General features: G+C 45.2%; 1 protein-coding gene across 8 annotated transcripts in view; it reads right to left on the minus strand.

Annotated features, from left to right (window-relative positions):
- The window catches only part of abcc3 (ATP-binding cassette, sub-family C (CFTR/MRP), member 3), a 116400-nt gene that overhangs the window by 947 nt on the left and 90449 nt on the right, over positions 1–25004 (minus strand). For 2 of the 8 annotated variants that reach the window (XM_048610739.1, XM_048610745.1), the window contains 7 exons: positions 20239–20552; positions 11280–11479; positions 10199–10325; positions 8905–9006; positions 7830–7976; positions 5183–5341; positions 3112–3278 (listed from right to left, as the gene is read on the minus strand). In XM_048610739.1, the coding sequence (XP_048466696.1) occupies positions 3112–3278; positions 5183–5341; positions 7830–7976; positions 8905–9006; positions 10199–10325; positions 11280–11479; positions 20239–20552 (1216 nt within the window). Of the gene's footprint in view, positions 1–3111; positions 3279–5182; positions 5342–7829; positions 7977–8904; positions 9007–10198; positions 10326–11279; positions 11480–20238; positions 22041–25004 lie in introns of those variants that run through there. The other 6 variants (XM_048610746.1, XM_048610740.1, XM_048610744.1 and 3 more) reach the window with 6 other exon arrangements.

Below are 25004 nucleotides of genomic sequence, written 5' to 3' on the forward strand. Positions count from 1 at the left end.
CTGAAATCTTCGGTTTTTCATTCTGCGTCCTATTTAACATTTGAGTCATGTACAATATGGGCTTTTTGTACTAGTCCCAGTGGTGTCACTGGTCAGGCCAGTCTGTATTGCCTGTAGGCAATATGGGCTACAACTGAGCGACTCACTAGGCCATTTAAAGAACAGTTTTTTTTTTAAAAACATTTCTGGAACGCGGGTGTACTGGCTTGGCCAGCATTTATTGCCTGACCTTAGTTGTCCTTGAGGTATGGTAAGCTGCTGCCTTGACCATGTGCTATGTTGGGAGTAAACCACATTGTTGTGGGTCTGGGGTCATGTTAGACCAGACTAGGTAAGGGTGGAAGATTTCCTTCCCTAAAAGACATTATTGTCGTTGCCAAGATCTGATTTGTATTTCTGTGCTATTGGTGGGTCTTTAGATTGTTAAAGACCATCTTTGCAGCTTAGTGTTCTTCCTGTCAGATGTGGATGAATTTCAATGTTCCTGATGATTATGTCTGCAGTAAGTGTGTTTGGTTGCGAATCCTATTGGATCGCATGAATAGGTTGTCTCTAACTGCTGCTGCAGTGAGGAATTTACAGGAGCTGGGGGTCTGATGGATGGCAGTTTCAGGAAGGTAGAAAAACTGCAGATACAGTCAGGTAGATGGGCTACATCTGGGAGAATAGGCAGCGAGTGCAGGAGTCTCTTGTGGCTTTCCCAAAGGTGGGGGGGGTAGTCAAAGAGATCTGCAGGAGGTCATTGTACACTGGAACTAATGACATAAGAAGAGAAAAGGACGAGGTTGAGGTGACAAAATAGGAAATTAGGCAGGAGGTTAAAAATAGGAGCTGGTGCAACGGAGAATGATTCACATTTTCAGATCATTGGAATCTCTTCTAGGGTAGAACTGACCTGTATAAGGACAGCGAGTTGCACCAGAATTGGAAGGGGATTAATACCCTAGCGAGATTAGCTAGAGCTGATCAGAAGGATTTAAACTAGTAGACGACCCAGAGAATGAGAAAAGGGATCAGTCTGAGGCTGATGCAGATGAGAAAAGCAGTAAGTCAAATAGTCAAGGCAGGCAGCAGCAAAGCAGAAAATGAAGTAAGACTTCATTTATTTCAGTGCAAGAGGCCTGATAGGTAAGGCAGACGAACTCGGGGCATGGTTGGGAATGTGGAGCTGAGATAGCTATCACGGAGATGTGGCTCAGGGATGGACAGGTCTGGCAGCCTAATGTTCCAGGATAGAATAGAAAGGGGAGCAGTGTTGTTGGTTAGGGATAACATTATGGGTGTACTTAGGATATTCCAGTGAGTGGAACTCAGAAATAAGAAAGGGATGATCATCTTTTGGGATTGTATTATAGATATCCAAACAGTCAGCAGGAAAGTGAGAAGCAAATTTAAGGAGATCTCTGTTATCTGTAAGAATAATAAGGTGGTACTGACAGGGGATTTTAACTTTCTAAACATAGGCTGGGACTGCCATAGTGTTAAGGGCTTGGATGGAGAGGAATTTTTTTAAAATCAGTATTTGGCTGAACCTACTACAGAAGGGGCAAATTTGACCTAATCTTGGGAAATAAGGCAGGGCAAGTGACTGAGGTGTCAGTGGGGGAGCACTTTGGGGCCAGTGATCATAATTCTATTAATTTTAAAATTGCTATGGAAATGGATAGACCTGATCTAAAAGTCAGAATTCTAAATTGGAGGAACGTCAATTTTGACAGTATTAGGCAAGAACTTTCTAAAGTTAGTTGGGGTGGATATTCACAGATAAAAGGGACGGCTGGAAAGTGGGAAGCCTTCAAATAAATGAGATAACGAGACCAGGGACAGTATGTTCCTGTTAGGGTGAAGGGCAAAGCTGATAGGTGAAGGGAATGCTGGATGACAAGAGAAATTGAGGTTTTGGTTAAGAATAAGGAGGAAGCATATGTCAGGCACAGACAGCAGAGATACAGTGAATCCATTGGAGTATAAGAGCAGTAGGGGTATACTTGAGGGTAATCAGGATGGCAAAAAGGGGACATGAGATAGCTTTGGCAAATAAGGTTAAGGAAAATCCAAGAAGGGTTTCCACAAATAAATTAAGGACAAAAGAGTAAGTAGGGAGAGAATAGGCTGCCTATGTGTGGAACCATAGGAGATGGGGAAGATACTAAATGAATATTTTGCATCAGTATTCCTTGGAGAAGTATATGGAAGCTAGAAAACTTGGGGAAATAAATAAATACAGATATCTTAAAGTGTCCATCTTACAGAGGTGGTGGTGCTGGACCTCTTAAAACGCATAAAGGTGGATAAATCTTGGGACCTGATCAGGTGTACCCTACTACTCTGGGAAACTAGAACTAATTGCTGGGCCCCTTGCTGAGATATTTGCATAATTGATAGCCACCAGTGAGGTGCCAGAAGACTGGAGGTTTGCTAATCTGGTGCCTTTGTTTAAGAAAGGTGGTAAGGAAAAGCCGGGGAGCTCTGGACTGGTGAGCCTGACAACAGTAGTGGGTAAGTTGTTGAAGGGGCTTCTGAGGAATAGAATTTACATGTATTTGCAAAGGCAAGGACTGATTAGGGATGGTCAACATGGCTTTGAGTGTGGGAAATTGTCAGTAACTTGATTGAGTTTTTTGAAGTGACAAAGAGGATTGATGAAGGCAGAGCGACAGACTTCAGTAAGGCTTTCAATAAGGATCCAGATGGAAGACTGGTTGACAAGGTTGGATCACATGGAATACAGGGAGAACTAGCCATTTGGATACAAAATTGGCTTGAAGGTAGGTGGTGATGGAGGGTTCCTTTTCAGACTTGAGGCCTGTGACCAGCAGCGTGCTACAAGAAGGATCAGTGCTGAGTCCACTTTTTTTGTCATTTATATACAGGTATTTCTGTTATAACGCATTTTGTTAATGCAAATTAGCTGTAACGTGACTGATTAATAGTGGACACTGTTTGGATAACGTGAACCTTCTGCTGTACCAGTATAGCGATTTAGTGACAGTGAAGCAAGAGCGATGTCAGAGGTTTAGGCTTGGCCATTTTGAAGCAGTGTGTCTGGGACCACTGTGTCACTCTGACTTGCTGAAGTTAAAAGAAGTTGATCATTAGAGTCGGGTTTACCTGAGGTTCTCTCCTCCTTCAGAACATTCATGCTCCAGCTTGGCTGGCAGACTGTTCACAAACTGTTTGAGATGGGATAGTTCCACAGCTTTCCAAACTTCATCCTCCGAGTACTGATTGAAGGGGTCAAGATTCATCCTTAATGATCCAGAGAACAGCACAGGATCCTTGAACAGACAATTCCTAAGGAATTAGTAATGGGATACCTGGCTGTGGTGAAACAAGGCAGTCCATTCTGATTGTGCAGTTTTGACACTGGGAACTGAACTGTCAAGAACTCAAGTAATAGGGCCCAGTGAGCTTATTCAAAATGATCATAGCTGATCCATTTTCCTGAATGTCCCTCTATTCCCTGTAACCAAAAATCTTTTATCCCAACCTTAAATTTATTCAATGATGAAGACTCCACGATCCGCTGGGCATAGTTAAGTTTCACAATCAGAAATTGTTAAGGCTTTCTAAGGCACTTGATAAAATGTGGAAAATAAAATGATGTAGCAGGTAGCATATTGGCGTGGATAGACATTTGGCTAACAGCAAAGAGAAACAAGCATAAAAGGGTCTATTTTTTGTTTGGCAAGATGAAACAAGTGGTGTGCCATTGGGATCAGTGCTGGGATGTCAAATGTTTGCAGTTTATAGAAATGACTTGGATGAAGGACAGAAGGAATTGTCAGATTTGATGATACAAATAACTGGAAAGAAATTGTGAAGAGGATGTGAATCTGTAAAAAGATAAGTGTGGTTAATGAGCAAAGATTTGGGAAATAGAGGAGAAGGTAGGAAATGTGAAATTGTCCATTTTGGCAGGAAGAATAAAAAGCATGTTATCTAAAATGGGGAGAGACTGCAGAGCTGACTTATTGCGAGGAGTATTGAATACAAAAGGAGGAAGGTTATACCTCAGTTTTACGGAGTACTGGTGAGATCACATCTGGAGAAGTGTGTACAGGACTGCTGGCCTCATTTAAAGGATGTAAGTTTGTTAAAAGTTTGGAGAAGGTTTACTAGACTAAAACCTGGAATTGGGTGTGGTGTCTTTGGAGGAAAAATTGTACAAGTAGGCTTCTGACAACTGGAGGTTTTATAGAGTAAGAGATGACTTGATAAGATTGAGGGGTTTTGATGGTGTCGATATGGAGAGGATGGCTGTCCCGCAAGAACAATCTAGAACTTTGCTCACCCATATAAAACAGATGGAGACCCCAAGGATCATCAGTTGCTAAATTCTTTATGAAAAGGCAGTGACTTTGTTGGAGGTGTACAGTTTTTTGGTAAGCAAACGGGTGAAAGATTAGTCTGGATAGTCAGGAGCATCACTGAGGTTTCACTAAGTCACCAGCTCAAAAAGTCGAGCAGGCTTGAGGGGCTGAGTAGCATTCTCTTGCATTTGTTTGTACCTATGTTACAAACACTTATGATTTACTGAAAATAAACCAGCAAACACCAACTCTTCTTTCACCTGCTAGTGGAGCATTCTTTGAGATTTCATCTTCAATCCAAATTAGAGACATGTTGACGAGTTAAAGGTCAGGTCAAAGGTTAGTGACAGTTGCTAGATTGCTGGTGTCTTGGACTTTGCAGAGAGTTCCTCAGTGTCATCATGGGTTGGGGTGGATTGGAGAAGCTATTCATAGAGAGGGGCCAGAAGGGTGTGGGTATATAAACCCTACTCGAGAACCCTCACCACAGCATCCAGGCAGACATTTCTAGTGCATTACCGGTTGAGTACTACACAGTGGTATGGAGCAGATTAGCCCTGTCTTTAAAGTTACCATGGTGATTTTGGGAGATTCTTCTGCCAATAGACAAATGCAGCAATAGCAGCTATGTTAACACAGACTCTGCTGGAGTCGGAGTCGATAGAGTGCAGAGCTGGAGTAACACAGCAGGCCAGGCAGCATCAGAGGAGCAGGAGAGTCAACGTTTCGGATCAGGATGAAGGGTCTAGGCACGAAATGTCAACTCTCCAACTTCACTGACGCTGCCTGGCCTGTGTTTCTCCAGCTCCGTTAACTGTACAGGCAAAAATCACCATTTGTAACAGCAGAAAGCTAGTAATGATAATTACCTGAGGAATGATGGTGAGTTTTGATCGGAGATCGTGAAGCCCAATATCTGCAATCTTTACCCCATCAATGATAATCTCTCCTTCCGCTGCCTCTATGATTCTGAAGAGGCAAAGTGTCATCGAAGATTTACCAGCTCCTGTCTGTCCAACAATACCGACCTGTACCACAGACATAGTTAGCAACACACCTGTACAGTGAATGTGTACTGTTCCAAGCTGCTACATTCACCCAAGTTTGACCGATCAATCATACACCAGCTAGCCCCACACCCTCCTGTCTCTAACCAACACCACTAGTTATCTGGTCTTCCTCATGCTCTCTCATTAACTTCACTGCCTTCTAGGAAACTTTGTGCTTTGCTGCCTTGTCTTGCCAATTCTTCAGAGGTTCCTCAGCGGCTCGGTTTTTGGTTTGATTCTGTCAGACAAATTGCAGAGAAATCCACTTGCGCCTCTGTTCGCTTCCCAACTAAATCACCTTTCACTAGGATCTTTGAGCACAGGCAGAGGCTCTACATGAGCCTGAGACACTACCTGGCTGTTCAGGTATTTACCCCATTCTCTTTTTGAAGCTGAGAATCTGTTCATTTTAAACCAGCTTTTAGCAAGCACCCAGATCAAGACTACATTCATCTTGCCCAGTTTTTTTCCCCTCATTGTGTCCTCTTGGAAAACAGTTGAATCAGCCTTTGCTGCCCTGTCCATCTAAATCAGGTCACCAATACTGCACCCACCCTGTGACAATCTCTCATCTTTCTTTTCCTCCCCCCGCCCCAAAAAAACATGGTTACAACCATCTCCCAAACATCCCCACTGAGATTCAGAAGAGTACATCACTTCAATAAAATCAACTGTGCAACCTACAGTGAAATCTAATTAATTGGTAAATTTATCCAGTAATCGGAAAAACAGATGATGGAACAAGGAATAGAACCAGTGAGCTGATAGTCATACAGCACAGAAACAGACTCATTGGTCTGACTCATCTGTGCGGATCAGATATCCCAATCTAACCTCTTTACCAGCTTTTGGCATATCCCTCTAAACCCTTCCTATTCATATACCTGTCCAGATGTCTTTTAAATGTTGCAATTTACCCACCTCCTCCACTTCCTCTGGCAGCTTGTTCCATACATGCAGCACCCTCTGCATGAAAAAGTCACCTCTCAGGTCCTTAAATCCTTTTCCCCCTCACCTTAAATCTATGCCCTCAAGTTTTGGACTCCCCTACCCTGGGAAAAAGATTTTGCCTATTCACATTATCCATGTCCCCCATGATTTTATAAACCTCTATAAGGTCACCCCTCAACCTCCAATGCTCCAGGGAAAATAGCTCCAGCCTGCCCAGACTCTCCCTCCAGTACTGGCAACATCCTTCCCATAGAGGGTGACCAGCATTGTACACAGTATACTAAAAGTGGCCTCCCTAACGTCCTGTACAGCTGCAACATAACGTCCTATCTCCTGTACTCGGTGCACTGATCAATGAAGGCAAGCATACCAAATGCCGCCTTCACTACCCTGTCTACCTGCGACTCCACCTTCGAGGAGCTTTGCAGCTGCACTCTACAGTCTCTGTTTGGCAACACACTCCAGGGCCCTACCAGTAACTGTACAAGTCCTGCCCTGGTTTGCCTTTCCAAAATGCAGCACCTCACATTTATCTAAATTAAACTCCATCTTCCACTCCTCGGCCCACCAGCCCATCTGATCAATGTCCCTTTATACTTCACTGTCCACGATATCACCAATTTTGGTGTTATCTGCAGACTTACTAACCTTACCTCCTATGTTCGCATCCAAATCACTTATGTAAATAACAGACCTAGTACTGATCCTCATGGCATACAGCTGGTCACAGGCCTCCAGTCCAAAAAGCAATCCTTCACTACCACCACCCTCTGTCTCCTACCTTCAAGCCAATTTTGTATCCAGTTGACTAGCTTCCCCCTTGATCCCATGTGATCTAACCTTGCTAACCAGTCAACCATGTGGAACCTTGTCAAGCGCTTCGTTGAAGTCTGTGCGGATGTCTACTGCTCTGCCTTCGTCACTCTTCTTTGTCACCTCTTCAAAAAACTCTGTCAAGTTAGTGAGACACAATTTCCCATGCACCAAGCCATGTTGACTATCCCTAATCAGTCCCTGCCTTTCCAAATACATGTAAATTTTGTCTCCAAGTCCCCTCAAAACAACTTACCCACCTAAGGCTCACCGGTCTGTTGTTCCCTGGCTTTTCCTTACAGCCTTTTTAAAACAGTGGCACCACCTTAGTGAAATGAGTGTCTTCTGGCACCTTACCTGTGGCTGTTAATGATACAAATATCTCAGCAAAGGCCCCAGCAATCTCCTCCCCAGCTTCCCAAATTTCTGGGAAAATCCTGATCAGGTCCCAAGGATTTATCTACCTTTATGCGTTTTAAGAATTCCAGCACGACTTCTTCTGTAATATGAGCTCTTTGAGAGCTATTTATTTCCCCAAGATCCCTAGCTTCCATGTTCTTCTCCATTGTAAATACTGACGTGAAATATTCATTCAATATCTTGCCTGTCTCCTGCAGTTCCACACACAGGATGAGCATTAAATGGAATAAGACTATTTAGTTTATCTGTTTCTGATGACCTGGGGATGGTTTCCATTGCCCACCTTTTCTCCACCCTGCACGTTCAGATGGAGGCCCTTGAGAACCAAGTCCAGACCCTCTCGGTACCGCACACTGTATCCTTTAAACTCGACATTTCCTGCCTGTGGCCAGGACTCTGGAGGGCGATTACTCTCAATTACCCATGGAGCCTGCAATTAGACAAAGGATTAGGGTCATTTAGCCTCTGCTTGGCATCATTCACATTTCCTTTAAAGCCCATGGTGAGCTGGTGGAGAATGAGAAAATTAATATGATGAGTGAATATGTATCAAGACCTCACTTCGTTACCCTAAATGCAAGGTCTCTTGTTATCATGATGCTGCCTGGTCCAATTCTCCTCAGGGAGGTCTTGGGAAAATTTCTAACCAACCATTTTGGAACCTGCTCTCTGATCTGGAACAAAGGGCATCAAGGAGCCCAAGCAAAACTGAAATCAGGCAAACTCTCCATGGTTGGGGGTCATACCTGACACATAGGAAGATGGTCATGGTTGTTGGAGGTCAGTCATCTCAGCTCCAGGACATCTCTGCAGGAGTTCCTCAGGGTAGTGTCCTAGCTTCAGCTGCTTCATCAATGACCCCCACTTCTGACCTTATGATGGAGGGAAGATGTTTACTGATGATTGCACAAATGCAGAAAGACCGAAGCACAATTCAAGTTTGGGTTGATGAGGGGGAAGTAACTTCCATGCCAAACAACTACTGTATGTAACAAGAAGGAATCCAGCCAGCTTCCCTTAATATTCAAGGGCATTACCATCATTCTTCAATAGTCAACTCGGGGGGGCGGCAGTGGGGGGGGGGGTGTTGGTGTGTTATATAAGACCAGGCTACAGGCTTGGAATGCTGTAGTGCGTAACACTTACCAACTCCCCAAAGCCTGTCCACCATCTGCTAGTCAGGAATGTGATGGAATATTCCCCAATTGTCTGGATCAGTGCAGCTCCAACAATGCTCAAAAAAAGTTGACACCATCTAGGACAAAGCAGCCTACTCGAATGGTATTCAAATCTTCGACTCCAACATTCACCTCCTCCCCAGCCACAACAAAATATCTGGAGTTTAGTGAGTTACGTACCTCTGTTTCGGTTTCTGAGTACTCTTTAACTCTTTCCACTGCCACTATATTAGATTCCAGGTCAGATGTCATCCTCACCATCCAGTTTAAAGACATGGTTACCTGTACAATTAGACAGAACATTCTAGTAATTTAATACAAGCCTCCTAATTCAGCAATTCCCAGAATCAGATTTGCTCATTGTACAAACCATTATGAAATCGAGGTGTCAGCTTTAATCTGTGTTGTAGATGCTCAGTAGCAGCAATGTGTACAAAATGCACTGAGGGGCCTTGGACAGCACCTTCCAAACCCATGACCACTTCCAGCTAGAAGGACAGAGGCAGCGGAGATATGGGAACATGTTGCCCTCCAAGCCACTCACCATCCTAACTTGGAAATATGTCGCTGTTCCTTCAGTGTCACTGGGTCAAAATCCTGGAACTCCCTCCCTAATGGCATTGTCGATCCACCTATGGCAAACAGACTGTAGCAGTTCAAGAAGGCAGCTCACCACCACCTTCTCAAGGGCAACTACAGACAGGCATTAAATGCTGGTCTGGCCAGTGATGCCCCCATCCCATGAATGAATAAAAAAAATTGTTGTATGTTTTTAGGGTATTGAAGGTAACAGTGGAGTAGATAAAAATAACTGATTTGTTCTGAAATCCTCAGGAGGTTCTACAGCATCTGTGGACAGGCTTCTGATGAAAGGTCATCAACCTGAAACAAGAATCTGATTCTGCTAGCTGGGGTGTCTAGGATGATGTGGCACAGTTTAAAATTTAGATTCTGCCATTTTAGGAATGAAATTAGGACATATTTTTACACCCATAGGGTGGTAAAAACTTGAGGCCGCTTCCAAAAATGGGTACTGGTGCAAGTTCAGTTAAATTTAAATTGGGAGACTGATAGATTTTTGATAACCAAAGGTGTTAAGGGATATGGGCAAAGGTGATCCCATTGAATGACGACAAAGGCTGGATGGGCTGAATGGCCTACTCCAGTTCCTCCATTTGCTTGTGACTGATGCCATCGGACCTTTTTTAAACAGAGCAGACAAGTTCTCCTTAGTGTCCAACGGCCAATATTTATTCCTCACTTTACATCATTGGAACAAATTATCTGGTGATTATGTCATTGTAACTACAGGGGCTTGCTGTGCATGAATTGGTTGCTGAGTTTCCTTTCGTGATATGGAGTAAGATATTTCTCCAGCTCGGAGGAACTTTGAGACATCCAGAGGGAGAGTGAAAGATAAAACTGAAAGCTAAGACAGGTGATGTTTTGCATGGAGGGTGGAAGGGGTCCTTACCTGCAGAGCGTAGGATACAGACAGGCCGACAATCCCTGGGTTCAGATGAGCTCGGCCAATCACAGCGAAAAGAGCAGCAAAAAGGACGATGCAGTTACCAATAAACTCAATCCGGATGCCAAGCCATCTGAGGAGTAGGGAGAAGAATCAGAGCTGGATGGGAGCTCTGCAACTCCCAGCACCTACTGCACAGACTTCCTCAGTTCTCAGTCTGAACCGCACTGCCCAGACCACACTTCTTCCCAACCCCATCTCTCCCCACCTCCCCAAACCCCTCTCTTTTCCACACCCTCCATTAATAGTGTCCCCCTTGCCAATCCCAACCCCAATTATCACTGGAGACTCATCTCTCCCTCAGGGTTCATTTTGAGGGATAGAATTGAGAATTATGTTACACTTGTATCCAATCTTGGTTAAACCTTCAGTTCCAAAGATGATCCATACCAGACCCGAACAGTAAGTCTTTCCAAGATGCTGCTAGACCTGCTGAGTTTATCCAGTAATTTGTTTGCTTCAGATTTCCAGCATCTATAATATTTTGCTTTTATTTGGTTAGTCCACACTTAGTTTGGCACGAAGACCAGAATTATTTAGAATTTCAAAGGATGTAGAGGCGGTGCAAGACAGATTTGTAAAACAAACCCTGAACAGAGCAGTTATATCTATCAGGAAAGATTGAAGAGGCATTTTTCTTTAGAGATGAGAAGACTGAGGGTGTGACCTGATACAGGTTATTTTAAAATTACGGAAAGGGTAGACATGGAGAGATATTTCCACAGAACTGGGAGCCATCAATGAGAGTCACTAACAAAACCAATTGAGAATTAGGCGAAACTAGCCAGAGACTGGGATGAATGTAGAACTCACTCTCAGAGACTGTTAGTGGTACAGGGATATTGAAGGGGAAGCTGGATAAACACACAAAGGGAGGAAGGAATAGAAGGATATGGTGATAAATAGGGATGGAAAGAGAATTGTGCAGAGTAGAAAGAGCAGCAGGGAGCAGATGGGTCAAAGGGCCTGTTTCTGTGTAAGTGGAGGATGACAATGTGCTCACGATGTTCTGGGGTCTCTGTCTCACCTGTTTGACACAATGCCTGGGTAATAACTCTTCTGGTTTGCATCAACTTTGTTATCGTTCATCAGGATGAAGCTGTTCTGCCTCCCATACGCTCGGATGACACTGGAGCCGGTGATGGTCTCTGAGAAGTGCGAGTAGATGGGTGAGCGGCTAACAGACTCCAAGCGCTTCAGCTGCCGAGAAGTAGCCACATAGAACCGCTGTAAGGTGGAAATAAAAAACCCACCAACAGTGGTTAGAATAATCACGGGCGAGACCATCTGTCACATTAAAATAACAAGCATGTTGGTAACACTGCGCCATTACACAGCAGACAAACAGGAGCACTGGCAACAGCAAGGGGATAGGATCAGAGGGAAGGGTAACAGCGACAGCCCCTGCAGTGTCAGGGATCCTCCCATGAGCTAACAGAACAGTACTGACAGTGCCCAAGGACAGGCACAGAGCAACACAATGACTATGTGTGGGCAACACCCCCAAACACACACACACACATCCCAGTTCTGTACACATGCTCCCATAGATATGTATACACATACACACAACTCATTCACTGGAAACTGATCCTCACTTATTCCAATTGTAGCCCATCTGTGTTCAGCAAAACTGATTGGAAGTAGAACTGGAGAAGCTAGCCCTAACCATTCCCACTAGAATCAGGAAGGACTAGGAAATCTGGCGAGGACAAATCAAACTCCTTTAAGCTGGACTCAGTTGACTCAGTCTTCTCCCCCCGGTCCAATCCCTACCCAAATACATCCATGATTCATCGGACGCCTTACGCCAGTTTCAAAGCTTCCAGTTTACCGGCTCCAGCCACCTCCTCTTTACCATGGATGTGCAATCCCTTTACACATCCATTCCCCACCAGGAGGGTCTTAGGGCTCTCCGCTTCTTTCTGGAGCAAAGACCTGAACCATCCCCACCGACCACCATCCTCTTCCGCTTGGCTGAGCTTGTCCTCCCCCTCAACAACTTCTCTTTCAACTCCTCTCATTCTCTTCAGGTAAGAGGGGTTACCATAGGTACCCGCATGGGCCCTAGTTATGCCTGTCTCTTTGTGGGGTACATGGAACATTCCTTGTTCCAGTCCTATTCCAGCCCCCACCCACAATTCTTTCTCCGATACATTGATGATATCATCAGTGCTGCTTCCCTCTCTTGTCTGAAATTGGAAAAGTTCATTAATTTCACCTCCAATTTCCACCCTGCCCTCACTTTCACCTGGTCTATCTCCGACTCCTCCCTTCCCTTCCTCGACGTTTCTGGGGATAAACTGGCCACTAATATCCATTTCAAACCCACTGACTCCCACAGCTACCTGGACTATATATCCTCACACCCCACTTCCCGTAAGGACCCCATCCCATTCTCTCAGTTCCTCCGTCTCCGTCGCATATGTTCAAATGAGGCCAACTTCGATAAGGGAGCCTCCGAAATGTCCACATTCTTCCTCAACCGAGGATTCCCCAGCTCTGTTGTCGACAGGGCCCTCAATCGGGTCCGACCCATCTCCCGCACTTCTGCCCTCACCCCTTCTCTTCCCTCCTGCAACAGTGATAGGGTTCCCCTTGTCCTCACCTGCCATCCCACCAGCATCCATATCCAGAAGATCATCGGACGCCATTTCCTACACCTCCAGCAAGATGCCACCACCAGACACATATTCCCCTCCCCTCCCTTGTCCGCCTTCCGCAGGGACCGTTCCCTCCGGGACACCCTGGTCCACACTTCCTTCACCCCCAACACCTCCCCACAGCCCTACGGCACCTTCCCCTGTAACCGGCAAAGGTGCAACACCTGCCCATTTACCTCCCCCTTCCCCAGTATCCAAGGGCCCAAACATACCTTCCAGGTGAAGCAACACTTCACCTGCACTTCCAAGAATCTAGTCTACTGCATTCGCTGCTCAGAATGTGGTCTCCTCTACATTGGGAAAACGAAGTGTAGACTTGGCGACCGCTTCGCAGAACATCTACGTTCTGCTCGCACAAAAGACCCTGAACTACCTGTTGCCTGCCATTTCAATGCACCACCCTGCTCCCTGGCCAACATCTGTGTCTCCGGCTTGCTAGTGTTCCAATGAAGCCCAACGCAAGCTGGAGGAACAACACTTCATTTTCTGCTTGGGGACCCTACAGCCCTCCGGACTCCATATTGAGTTCAATAATTTTAGGGCCTAAACTCTCCCATGTCCCAGCCCCCCACCCCACACACCAGGCCTTGTTACCACATAGCCTGCCATTACACACCCCCTGTTGTTAGTCACTAACAGTCCCCATTAACAACTATTCACCCTCCCAGCCTGATCGTTAGCAACTCCTTCGTCTGTCCAACTGTCCTCTCTCTTTGGGCTCTATCCTATCGTTTACTCCCTACCCTACCCACCTCCCTATCTTTTCTGCATATAAACTGACGTTTTCCCAGCCACCATCAGTTCTGAGGAAGGGTCACCGGACCCGAAACGTTAACTCTGTTTTCTCCTCTACAGATGCTGCCAGACCTGCTGAGCTTTTCCAGCAACTTTGTTTTTGTTCCTTTAAATTGGGACAGCTTCACAAACAGCCCTCAAAAAGTGCACCAGCAAGAAATCCTACTCATTTCCAAACACGGTTCTGTGAAGTCTGACATCAGGAAGTGGTGTGAACGCTTCAATAATCCATACTTTCATCAATGCAGAAGTAGCTTTCCACTTACCCTAAAGAGAAATACAAATCGAGAGTTCCTGGCAGTCTATTTGGCCACTGTGAGATTTCCCCACGAGGCCAAAGCAACAGCCTGCCCCCCTGAAGTCACAATTTGTGTCTGTTTGTTAACAGCAGGGAGTCAAATCTATAACAAGACAAATTTGCAACTTTAATGTAGCATGATTTCCCAAGCCACCTCACTGGTGCAATTTTCAGGCTAACAAAAGATCAGGTGAGCAATAAGTTGATCAAAGAGTTTGTTTAAAAGGAACATCTCAAAGAAGGATCGAGATAAAAGAGAAGGGGAAAAGGAGAGGGAGGCAGTTTCAGAGATTGGGTCATTGGCCATCAATGGTGTGGGGACAAAAACTGGAGCTACCCAAGAGACCAGAATGAGAGGACTGCAGGAGGGTTCAGAGAGTTAAGGCTGCAGGAAATTATAGACACAAGGCAGGGGACGTCACGGATGGAGAGGAAAATGAAATTGCATAAGGTTAGAATCAAAGCTATGCTGCACCTGAAGCCAGCGTGGCTCAGCAAACAAGGATAACAGGCAATCTAGTGTGGCAAGAGTTTGATGCTCTCAGGTTTATCGACGGCACAGTGTGGACTGTGTGGGAATAGGTGAGTGTAAGACACGAGCGAGGGTTTCAGCTGCAGATGAGCTGAAGCTGGAGTGGATTCAAGTGATGTAACGGAGCTGGGAAGAAGTTCTCTGTGATGGCACTGAATGTAGCACATTGGGCTGAATGGCCTCCTGCCTGGGAACCATTCCATCGTTCAATGAAATCTGGCTGTAAAGGGTTCAGCATCAGACAGCCGCTGGGGGCAGAAAAGTCGTCAATCCCAAAAAGAATGGGGATTGGAGGGGGTGACAGACCCAACGTTAAACTCGAGAAACTGCAGATCGTTCCAGGCCAACAGGGACAGAGAGGGAGAGGGAGATGACTATGAGAAGGGGAGCAGTCAGCGCAGGACTGAGGGTGTTGTGCCTAAATACACGCAGTATACAAAACAAGGTAAATGAACTTGTAGAACAGATGGAAATTGGCAGGTACAATGTTGTGGGTATCACAGAGACGTGGCTACAAGGGGATCAGGGCTGGTAACTCAATATCCAAGGATATGTCCTGTCAAAAGGACGGGCAGAAGGAGTGTTTTGTTTAATAAGAAATGAGATTAAATCAATAGCAAAAAGTGATAGAATTGAAAGGCAGAGAATCCATGTGGGGGATTTGAGGGACTGCATGGGGGAAAAGGACCCTGATGAGATAAGTGTACAGGACTCCTAGCAGTAGTCAGGATGCAGGGAGAAAAATAAATCAGAAAGATAGAAAAGGCATGTAAGAAAGGCACTATTACAATAATCATGGGAGACTTCAATATGCAGGTGGACTGGGCAAGATCCAAGATGATGACAGAGTAGGAGAGCTGAGCCCAGGTCTCGTCTGCTCCTGTTGGCTTTCTCTCTTTTTTTTCTTCTTTTTACTTTTGCTGTTTTCTTTAAAGCCTGGAGTGTGGTGAGTGAAGGAGGATTCCTCCAGCAGCAGCAATGCCAGAGTGAGCTGGACACGACTCTACCCCAGCCCAGGGTCTCCCAGCAAGTGAGGTGCAGGTCCGAGGCTGAGCCGAGGCTCAAGGTCAGCAGCTAGGCTTGGGTGCCTGATGGTGTGGAAGAGTTGATGAAAGAGACAGAGGGCAGATCAGCGGCAGGGTCTGGAGAAGCACTGGATGGGGAACAGGTGGTTTTTCCCAGCTCAGTAACGAGGGGGCTTCCAGCTTAAAATAGCGGTGTTGGCCTGGAGTAGGGGTCTCAGTCTCGGCCTGGCTGCATCTTAAGGGTTTTCCAACGTTCCTAAATCAGCTTTCCCTGACCCCAGGAGACATTAACTGAACTATGAGGAACTTTGCCTTAATTTTATTTTACTATGTATGATTTCTGTCATTAATATAGGTGTTGTGTGGCAACTTAAAGTTTTCATTCTATTTCTCATGTAAAAGAACACATGACAATACATTTCTATTCTAATTCTAGAAAATCAGGTTTATAGTTCTGAAGAAAAGAAATTCACGGAATGTCTGAGATGGCTTTTTTGGAGCAGGTTATGGTACAGCCCACTAGGGAACAGGTAATTTTGGATTTGGTGATGTGTCATGAGGCAGACTGAGTTATGGAGCTTAAGGTGAAGGAACCCTTAGGGACCAGTGACCATAATATGATAGAATTCACTCTAGTTTGAGAAGGAGAAGCTTGAATGAGATGCAATGGTATTACAATTAAGGAAAAAGACAGGAGGTAGGAGCTAGCCGCTAGCCAGAGTCGATTGGAAGGATCGCCTAACAGGGAAGACGATTGAGCAGCAACGGTAGAAGGGTTGGAAGGTAATTTAGGCTATGGCACAGTAGGAATTCATCTGCAGAACAATACTGCTGCCTTCTATACACCACACTCCACTTCGGCACAGTCCCTTGAGATCTCTTAAATCCACCTCAGCAGGCAGATGGGATCTTGCTTTCAAGTCTCACACAAGACATCGCCTGTGCGACAGCACGGCGCTCCCTCAGCACTGACCCTCCAACAGCGTGGCGGTCCCTCAGCACTGACCCTCCGACAGCGCAGTGGCGCACTGCTGAGTCAGTCCTGGACCTCACCCACACTTGAGCCCAGAGCCTTGTAACTCAATGGCACGTTCTACCCAATGATTGGAGAAGAGTGCATTGGATAAGGCAGAGGATTCAGCACAAAGTACAAACAAGAGGTGATTTCAGGTGAGCCGGTACAATGATATTCAGATTATGTAAGTTAAACCTAGGTGAGTACACTGTCATGTGGACATATTTGCAAACAGAGACACTCACACCTACGCATGGAGTACAGACATCTGCAACTCATCCCTGCACCCAGTAATGTGGGCAGGCAGCAAGCACGTGTTTGACAGCTGTCTGCTCTGTATATGGGTAGTTGCTGACAGGATGTATGGTTGTGTTGAGCACAGATATGAAGACACCCCCTGACAGACACAGGCAGACACAGATGTAGACAGAGAGTACCCTCCAGTGCCTGGGCACCAGGAGACAAGTGCACTCACAACAATAGGAACTATTTACGTACTGATAAACAATCTATATAACATCACAGCACGGGCTGCTTTAGAGGTAAATTCAGACACTGGTCAGGCTCTTGGAAATTAGACTGGGGAGGGACACAGGCTCAAAGCAAAGTGTACTTCCAAGTTTGCATAATTATTGACTGGGAACCTTCTCCAAAGCAGAGCCCACTGCCACTCCCAGACATTTATCAGGAAAAGGCAGACTTTCAATCCTCCCAGTCAGGGACTGTGGTTGTACAGTCTGAGGGAGATGACTGGCCAATCAAACAGAGTGAGCCATTCATGCTCCTCATGGACAGGGTTCAATCACGGCCCAAGCACAATAGTAGAATACAAGAGCAAATAATTAAAACAGAAAATGCTGGAGAAACTCTGCAGATCTGGCAGCATCTGTGGAGACAGAAAGAGAGTTAATGTTTCAAGTCCAGTATGACTCTTCTTCCAAACTAAAAAGAGGGAGGTGAGAAAGTGACAGGTTTTGTCCTGTAGCAAAAGTTAGAGGATCAAATGGAACAGAAGCAAAGGTCGGGGAGGTTAGAGAGCAAGAGAGATTAGAGATCATAGGTGTCACAGAAAAAAGGAAAAGGGAATGGTTGTAGAGAAAGGAGATCGATCCAGATTAAGTGTCAATAGCAGGACACAGGTCAGCTCTATTGAATACAAAAAGAAGAAAACCAGACTGAAAGGGTGAATAACAGGGAAGGCAAATGGCCTAGTGGCTTTTATTTAAAGGGAATGGAGTATAAAAATAGAGAGGTTTTAACAGAACCGTACAAGGCACTAGTCAGATGACTGTGGAATACTGTGAAGAGTTTTGGACCTCTTATCTATGATATAATGGCACTGGAGACAGCCCAGAGAAGGTTCACAAGGCTGATACCGCATATGGAAGAACTGTCTTATGAGGAGAGGTTCAGTCTGTATTCATTGGAGTTTAGAAAAATGAGAGGAGACTTATTGAATCTTTATTCCTTGGGGAATTAACAGGATAGATGTGGAGAGATTGGTTCCCTTCTGGGAAAGTCTAGGAACAGAGGGCATCATCTCAGAATGAGGGGTCACACATTTAAGACAGAGATCAGGGGAGTGAATCTTGAAATTTACCACAGAGGCTTGTAGAGGCTGGGTCATTAAATATATTCAAGGCTGAGACAGAGATTTTTAATTGGTAATGGAATCAAGGATTATGAGGAAAAAACAGGAAAGTGGAGTGGAGGATGATCAGATGATGGATTAGAGTGGCAACAGACCACAGGCTGGGTCATGCTTTCTGCACAGTTTATCAAGTCTGTGTTCGGTCTTCTCTGTACATGTGGCGACTGCGTTGTGAGCAGCAATCATGGTAGACTAGACTGAAAGAAGTACAAGTCAGTCAAAACATACAAATGAGAAGCAGGAATCGGCCATCCAATCCCTTAAGCTTGTTCTGCCATTGGGAAAGGTCATGGCTGATCTGACTAATCTCAAATTTACATTCTCGTCTACCCCTGATAACCTTTTACCCCCTCACCAAGAATCTATCCACCTCAGCTTTAAAAATACTGGAGGACTCTACGTCCACCACATTTTCAGAAAGAGTTCCAAAGACTCATGATTCTCAGAAAAGAGTTTGTTATTTGAAACAGTAATCCCTAGTTCGCAATTCATCTCTCCGTCAAGACTCCTCAGAATCTTAGTATTCAATGAGGTCATTTCTTACTCTAAACTCCAACAAATACAAGACCACCCTGTCCAATCTTTCCTCAAGACAATTCACTCTATTCCAGATTTCAGTCTGGTAAACTCTCTCTGAACAGATTCCAATGCATTTATATCCTTCCGTATTCCACTCGCCTCACCAGTGCCCAGTATAATGGAATCATAATCTTTTTGTATTGAATTCCCCTTACAATAACTGGCAACAGTCTATTAGTTTTCCTAATTATTTACTCTACCAGCATTCTGGCCTATGTGATAAATGCATGAGGACACCCAGATTCCTCTTCATTTACTCACCTTAGATAATATGCTTCCTTTTTAATCTTCTTTCCAAAACAGATAATTGCACATTTTTCCACATTATACTCCATTTGCCACATTTTTGGCTATTCAACTATCTATATTATAATCAATATCCTTACGTCCTCTGTGCAACTTAATATCCTATCATTAACCCCAACTTCAGTCTCTTCATCCAACTCTTTGATATAAATTGTAGACAGCCAAGGTCCCAGCAGTGATCCGTATGGCGCACCACATGTTAAATGTTGCCAACTTTCCAGGTGAAGCAACAATTTACACAGACCTCTTTCAATTAATAATTTCCACTGCTCACAATGTAATCTCCCTTGACTCTGGGAGACCAAATGCAGACTGGGTGGCCAATATACAGAACACCTCTGTTCAGTCTGGAAGAGTGTCCCTGACTTTCTGGCCACTTGCCTTTCTAATCCACAATCTTTCTCTCTCACTCACATTTCTGTTCTAGGTCAGGTGCAGTGTTCCAGTAAAGGCCAACTCAAGCTGGAGGAACTGCACCTCATTTTCCAATTAGACATTTTACAGCTTTCTGGACTCAACACCACATTCAACAACTTCAGACCATGAATTCTATCCTTCAGTTTTGTCTACCTTCCCTCCCAGTGTCTGGTAATTTTTGGTTTTGCTTTCAGTAGACATGATCTCTGTTCTACCATTAACACCTGCTCTGGACTTCTCCATCTCTTCTATGGAACTACTTCCACTCCATATTTTGTTCTGTGAAACCGGTCATATGTAATCTCTTCCACACACTAATCTTCTGACTTTACCTTCTCTTCCACTTGCTCCTCATTTTTTTTCTACAATATAAACCCCAAGACCTTTCCATCTTTGCAAATGCAAAGTCACACTGGATTTGAAACATGAACTGTTTCTTTCTCCACAGTTGCTGCCAGACCTGCTGAGTTTCTCCAGCACTTTCTGTTTAATCCCAGGTACAATTAATTGTTAATGGTGAGACTCAAGCTACCGGTGGGCTTTAATCTGGGAATTGGGAGAGAGCTCGAAGCAGGCAATCTCTTCCCATCCTACAGCATCGAGAATACTGGAATATCAAGACCCCACATGGATTCACAGTTCACTTCAAACACTGCCCAACTCAGATTCCCAAATCCTACCAGTCAAGAGCTCAGTCCTATTTACCTGAACAAGCCAATAGAAGAGCAGCAAAGGGACAGTCACTAGCAGGAAGGCTGGACTCAATGCACAGCAAATGAACAGCACTGCGAGCGTGTACAAGAAGCAGCGAATCCATATATCAATGTTCTCGGGAATGTTGACATCAATCGTATCCATATCTTTACCAAAGCGATTCAGTATCCTCCCAGAGGGAGTTGACTCGAAGAAGGACAGAGAACAGCAGAGGACATGTTCAAGCATGTGGAGGTGTATCAGCTTTGATGCCTTGAGCATACAGTACGCCCGGCTCAGACTGCTGGCCGTTAGCGTGAAGAGTCCTGTGCGAGAAAGGGGAAAGCAATGAAAGGACAGAGAACACTACAGAGCACACAACTACAAACGTCAGGGAGACTGGAAGGACGCAAGAAGATCCTGCATTTATAGAGCGTTTTTTCCAAAAACAATAGATGGTCTCAAAAGTATTTTACAGCTAACGTAAGCATCGTTGTAATCGAAGAGATGCATTTGTTAATTTGCACACAAAGATCTCACAAATAGCAATGTGAACTAGGTAATCTTTCACGATGTTAATTGGTATTGATGGTCCCAATTTAGGGGCTGAGTACAGACTGCATGTGCACAAATCAGACATGGAAACCTAACACTCAGTTACTCTTAAACCCAGCAACAGGAGGCCGGCTGCTGGTCATCCCCAATAACCAGACCCCAGCTCTATCTCAGCAAACCCCCTGGAAAATCCATCTCCTCCCAGGCACTGTGTCAGGGCATGTGTTGGGAAGAGGGAAGTGCAGATTAATATGATACAAGAACAGGGCCAGACGAGAGAAATAGATGCAAATTGGGACAAATTGGGAAGAGAGTGAGATGGAGTGAAACAGTCAGAGGCAGATGGAAAGTGAGCAAGAGACAGAAAAAGCTAGAGCAAGAGTTCATGGTCATCACAAGAAGCTGACTGGTACAGTTCCTTTCAGTGCCCTGCAACTAATGGATCCATTTTTCTCTCACACATTCACCCAGCTCCAGCCTGACTCCTCACCAGGCAACGTCTACTCACTGTGGGGGAAGGCGCTGGGGGTGTGGTGGCTCAATGGGTCAGACACTGGCATTGGGCAGTGCACTGACACCTGTCCAAAGGGCAGAGATTAACAACTTGACAGAAAAAAATTAAAATGAGACTTATGACAGTGGAACTATGATTGTTCGAAGTAAACACAGAAACTTGACTTTGAGCCTGAGACTTATTCTCGCCTCTCATCTGAAACCAACATGTTCTGCTGGGATCTAATGCTGTGTCTTTCACCTCACCTCCAATACCCAGTCTAACTGTTTCAGAAATCAAACCAACTAAGCAGAGGCTGCCAGTGGAGTTTGGTATTATCATACAATCTGTGTACTGTAGTTATACTGGGATTTATACATAAGAGAACCTGTTTTTAACAGGGATATCCCTCAGCAGGGTCTGTTTCTCATGAGATCCCTCCCCCCCAATACCTGCAGAGAAAAGTACAGGCAAGCGATTGGAACAGAGGGCAGGAGACTGAGTGGAATGGAGTAAGCCAGCACCAGCACAGTGGACAAGACATCGAAGAAGCACAGCAGCAGGTCCTCGACACACGCTGGGATCCGATCATCAATCGTCTCCATGTCCTGTGAGAATCGGTTCAGTATTCGTCCAACCGGTGTCAGCTCAAAGTAATGTGCAGGGCAGCGGAGGGTTTGATTAAGCAGGCGAGCATGCAGGAAACATGAAGCACGGATACAGCAGAGCGCAAACAGCAGCTGGGACTCGATGTAAGACAGGAAGCCTGTTGGACGAGAACAGGGTATTAATGCCCGGATTCATCATCACAGGCTTTAAACAAGCACCCAACCAAACTGTCTTTTTTGTCCCCTCTCCCCTGGGGCAACTCTCATTTCAATCCAACAGATGGAAGAAGCTTTGCTCTGTATCTGACCCTGTGCTGTCCCTGTCCTGGGAGTGTTTGAGGAGGAGAGTGTAGAAAGAGCTTTACTCTGTATCTAACCCCATGCTGTCCCTGTCCTGGGAGTGTTCCATGGGGGCAGTGTAGAGAAAATATATTACCTTTTTATTTCATACAACGTAGAAACGATAGCATACGTTATTTAATCCACTGCACTTGTTTTTTTTACATTCCTGGGATGAGGGAGTTGCTGTCTGGACCAGCATTTATTACCCATCCCAAACTGCCCAGAGGGCAGTTAAAAGTCAATCACATTGCAGTGGGTCTGGAGTCACATGTAGGCCAGACCAGGTGAAGATGGCAGATTACCTTCCTTTAAGGGCATTAGGTGAACCAGATGGGATTTTTCTGACAAGAGACAATGATTTCATGGTCATTATTAGATCTTTAATTTCAGATTTTTACTGAATTCATATTCCACTATCTGCTGTGGAGGGATTCAAACCTAGGTCCCCAGAACCTGGCTCTCTGGATTAAAACAGTCCAGTGACAATATCACTAAGGTATCACCTTGCCCCACTTGGCCCACTGCTGGCTCTTTAACAGCAGCAGTCTCCGAGTTCTGTTGACCCCTTTGTTTCCCTCATGTTTGTCCCTCTCTAAGCCTTACAAAGTTCCCTCTTAAATGATTATATTGTGAATGAAGGAACAGAAATAGGCCACTGAGACCAAACAGTCCATGCAGTATTTAAGCCCCACTTGTGCCTCCTCTACTCGCTTCTCTCCCAAATGCTTATCTAGCTTCACCTTAAATGTTTCTGTACTATTCATTTTAACAACTCCCTGAGGGAGTGAGTTCCACCTTCTCCCAACTCCGTAAGGGAAGAGGTTTCTCCAGAACGATCGATTGGATTGCTCTTCCCCACAACAGGAAACACTACCCAGTATCCAGCAGAAAACCTGTCCTCGTTTGAAAGATCTCGATTCAGTCACTGTTCAACTCTTTGCCAAGACAGAAGAGGTATAGTCTTTCAACCCTTTCCTGAAATGTATAGCCATGCTTTTCTGTTCATCTCCTCTGCACCCTCTCTAGTGTCTCTATGTCTGACAGGATTATGGTGACTTTATAATGTCCTTTCTGTAACGTGGTGATCGGAACAGCACACACTGCCCTCCGAGTGCGGTTCAGAGGTTAGTATCACTTCAATACAGGTTTAATGTCGCTTCCCTACCTATCACTCCTTGACTGCAGAAAAATATAATTTACACGAGAAAAGACTGGACTGTTTAGGAAGAAACTGTTTTACAACTCAACACCAGCCAGGGGAACTTCTGGTTACCTCATCAGATGAGAATCAACAGTTAACTAGTGTCATTCTTTAATATTCCAGTTTATTTGGTCCAATCAAATACTTGGTGGAGGGATCAGGTGGGAGAGAGCATGAGTGATTGGGTGTGTGAGAGAGCAAGGGATCAAGTGTGAGAGAGCAAGTGATTGGTGTGAGAGCGAGAGATCATGTGATAGAGCTCAAGAGAGCAGATTAGACGCAAAAGAGAGAGAGTGCAAAAGTGAGACATCAGGTTTAAGGGAGATAGCCAGATGAGACAGAAAGAATGAGAGTAAGTGACCGAGTGTAAAAGGATGCTAATGTCAGCTTGCAACTGAACCCCTGCCCAAACAAACCCCTCTGAGAGTTCTGATGCAGTGGTGCTGACAATTTTCAATCCTCCAAATGGGGTCACCGGGTAAAACGTTTGCTAAGTATGATCTGTGTTCTCCAACGAGGGGTACAAACAGCTGCTCCCCAAACCCTCTCAGACTGTCTGATGGGTGATTGACCCTCTCAGTGTTTGCGATGTGTACAGGTCACACACGACAGTAAGTCCGTCACCTTCCATTTGAAACAGGACTGAAACCCCACCTCACTACACCAATCCACTCACCTTTGGGGAAAGATGCAAGAGCCATAATACATGCACATCTGTCTTAGTGACTGGCACCGCAACAGGTTTGGATGCAGAGAGGGGGTTAGGGTCCCTCTGATTTTTCGCTTGTTCCACAGGGCACATGCTCCTCTCAATTTAAAAGCTCTTTGTGTGATGGTCTTACACAAGCTACAGGCCCGACAGCTTTTAAACTGACAGCATCATTTTCAGACCAAATTTTGTTTCAATAACTGTGTGCAAAGAAGGTTGGTACTCTTCCGCACAATAAACCCACAGCAAACCATTCAAATTCAGGCAAACAATTTGAACACTTCCACATTCAGGACCATTAAGTCTCCAGAGCTCCCTGGAATTTTCCCCAAGTTCACTAAATGTCGAACGGCACAAATCGTGTCAAGCAGGTTAAGAAGTCAAAAAGCCCTGGCTCTACCTCATGGAATGAATGCAGTTTCCCAGCTGTCAGAATGCAAAGTGTTTGCTAAGCAGTAATTTATTTCACCCATAAATTCACATTTAAGATGGAATTACACAATCATTCATCCAGGAACCATCAAAATTACGAGAGAGAGAGACAGAGAGAGAGCGAGAGACACGGGGCCGGAGGAGACAGACACACAGAGGCGGGGGGAGGCGGGGTGGAAGAAACAGAAAGACAGAGACACACAGAGAGACAGAGAGAGACGGGCGGGAGAAAGAGAGAGAGAGACAGAGAGACAGACAGACAGACAAGGGGGGAGAGAGAGAGAGAGAGAGAGAGACGGGTGGGAAAGAGAGAGAGAGAGAGAGAGTGAGAGACACAGACAGACAGGGAAGGAAAGAGAGAGAGAGAGATAGAGACAGACAGACAGACGAGGGGAGAGGCAGACAGGAGGGTGGGAGTGAGAGAGAGAGAGAGAGAGA

The sequence above is a fragment of the Rhincodon typus genome, chromosome 23, assembly GCF_021869965.1.
Source record: "Rhincodon typus isolate 14 chromosome 23, sRhiTyp1.1, whole genome shotgun sequence".
Classification (NCBI taxonomy): Eukaryota; Metazoa; Chordata; class Chondrichthyes; order Orectolobiformes; family Rhincodontidae; genus Rhincodon; species Rhincodon typus.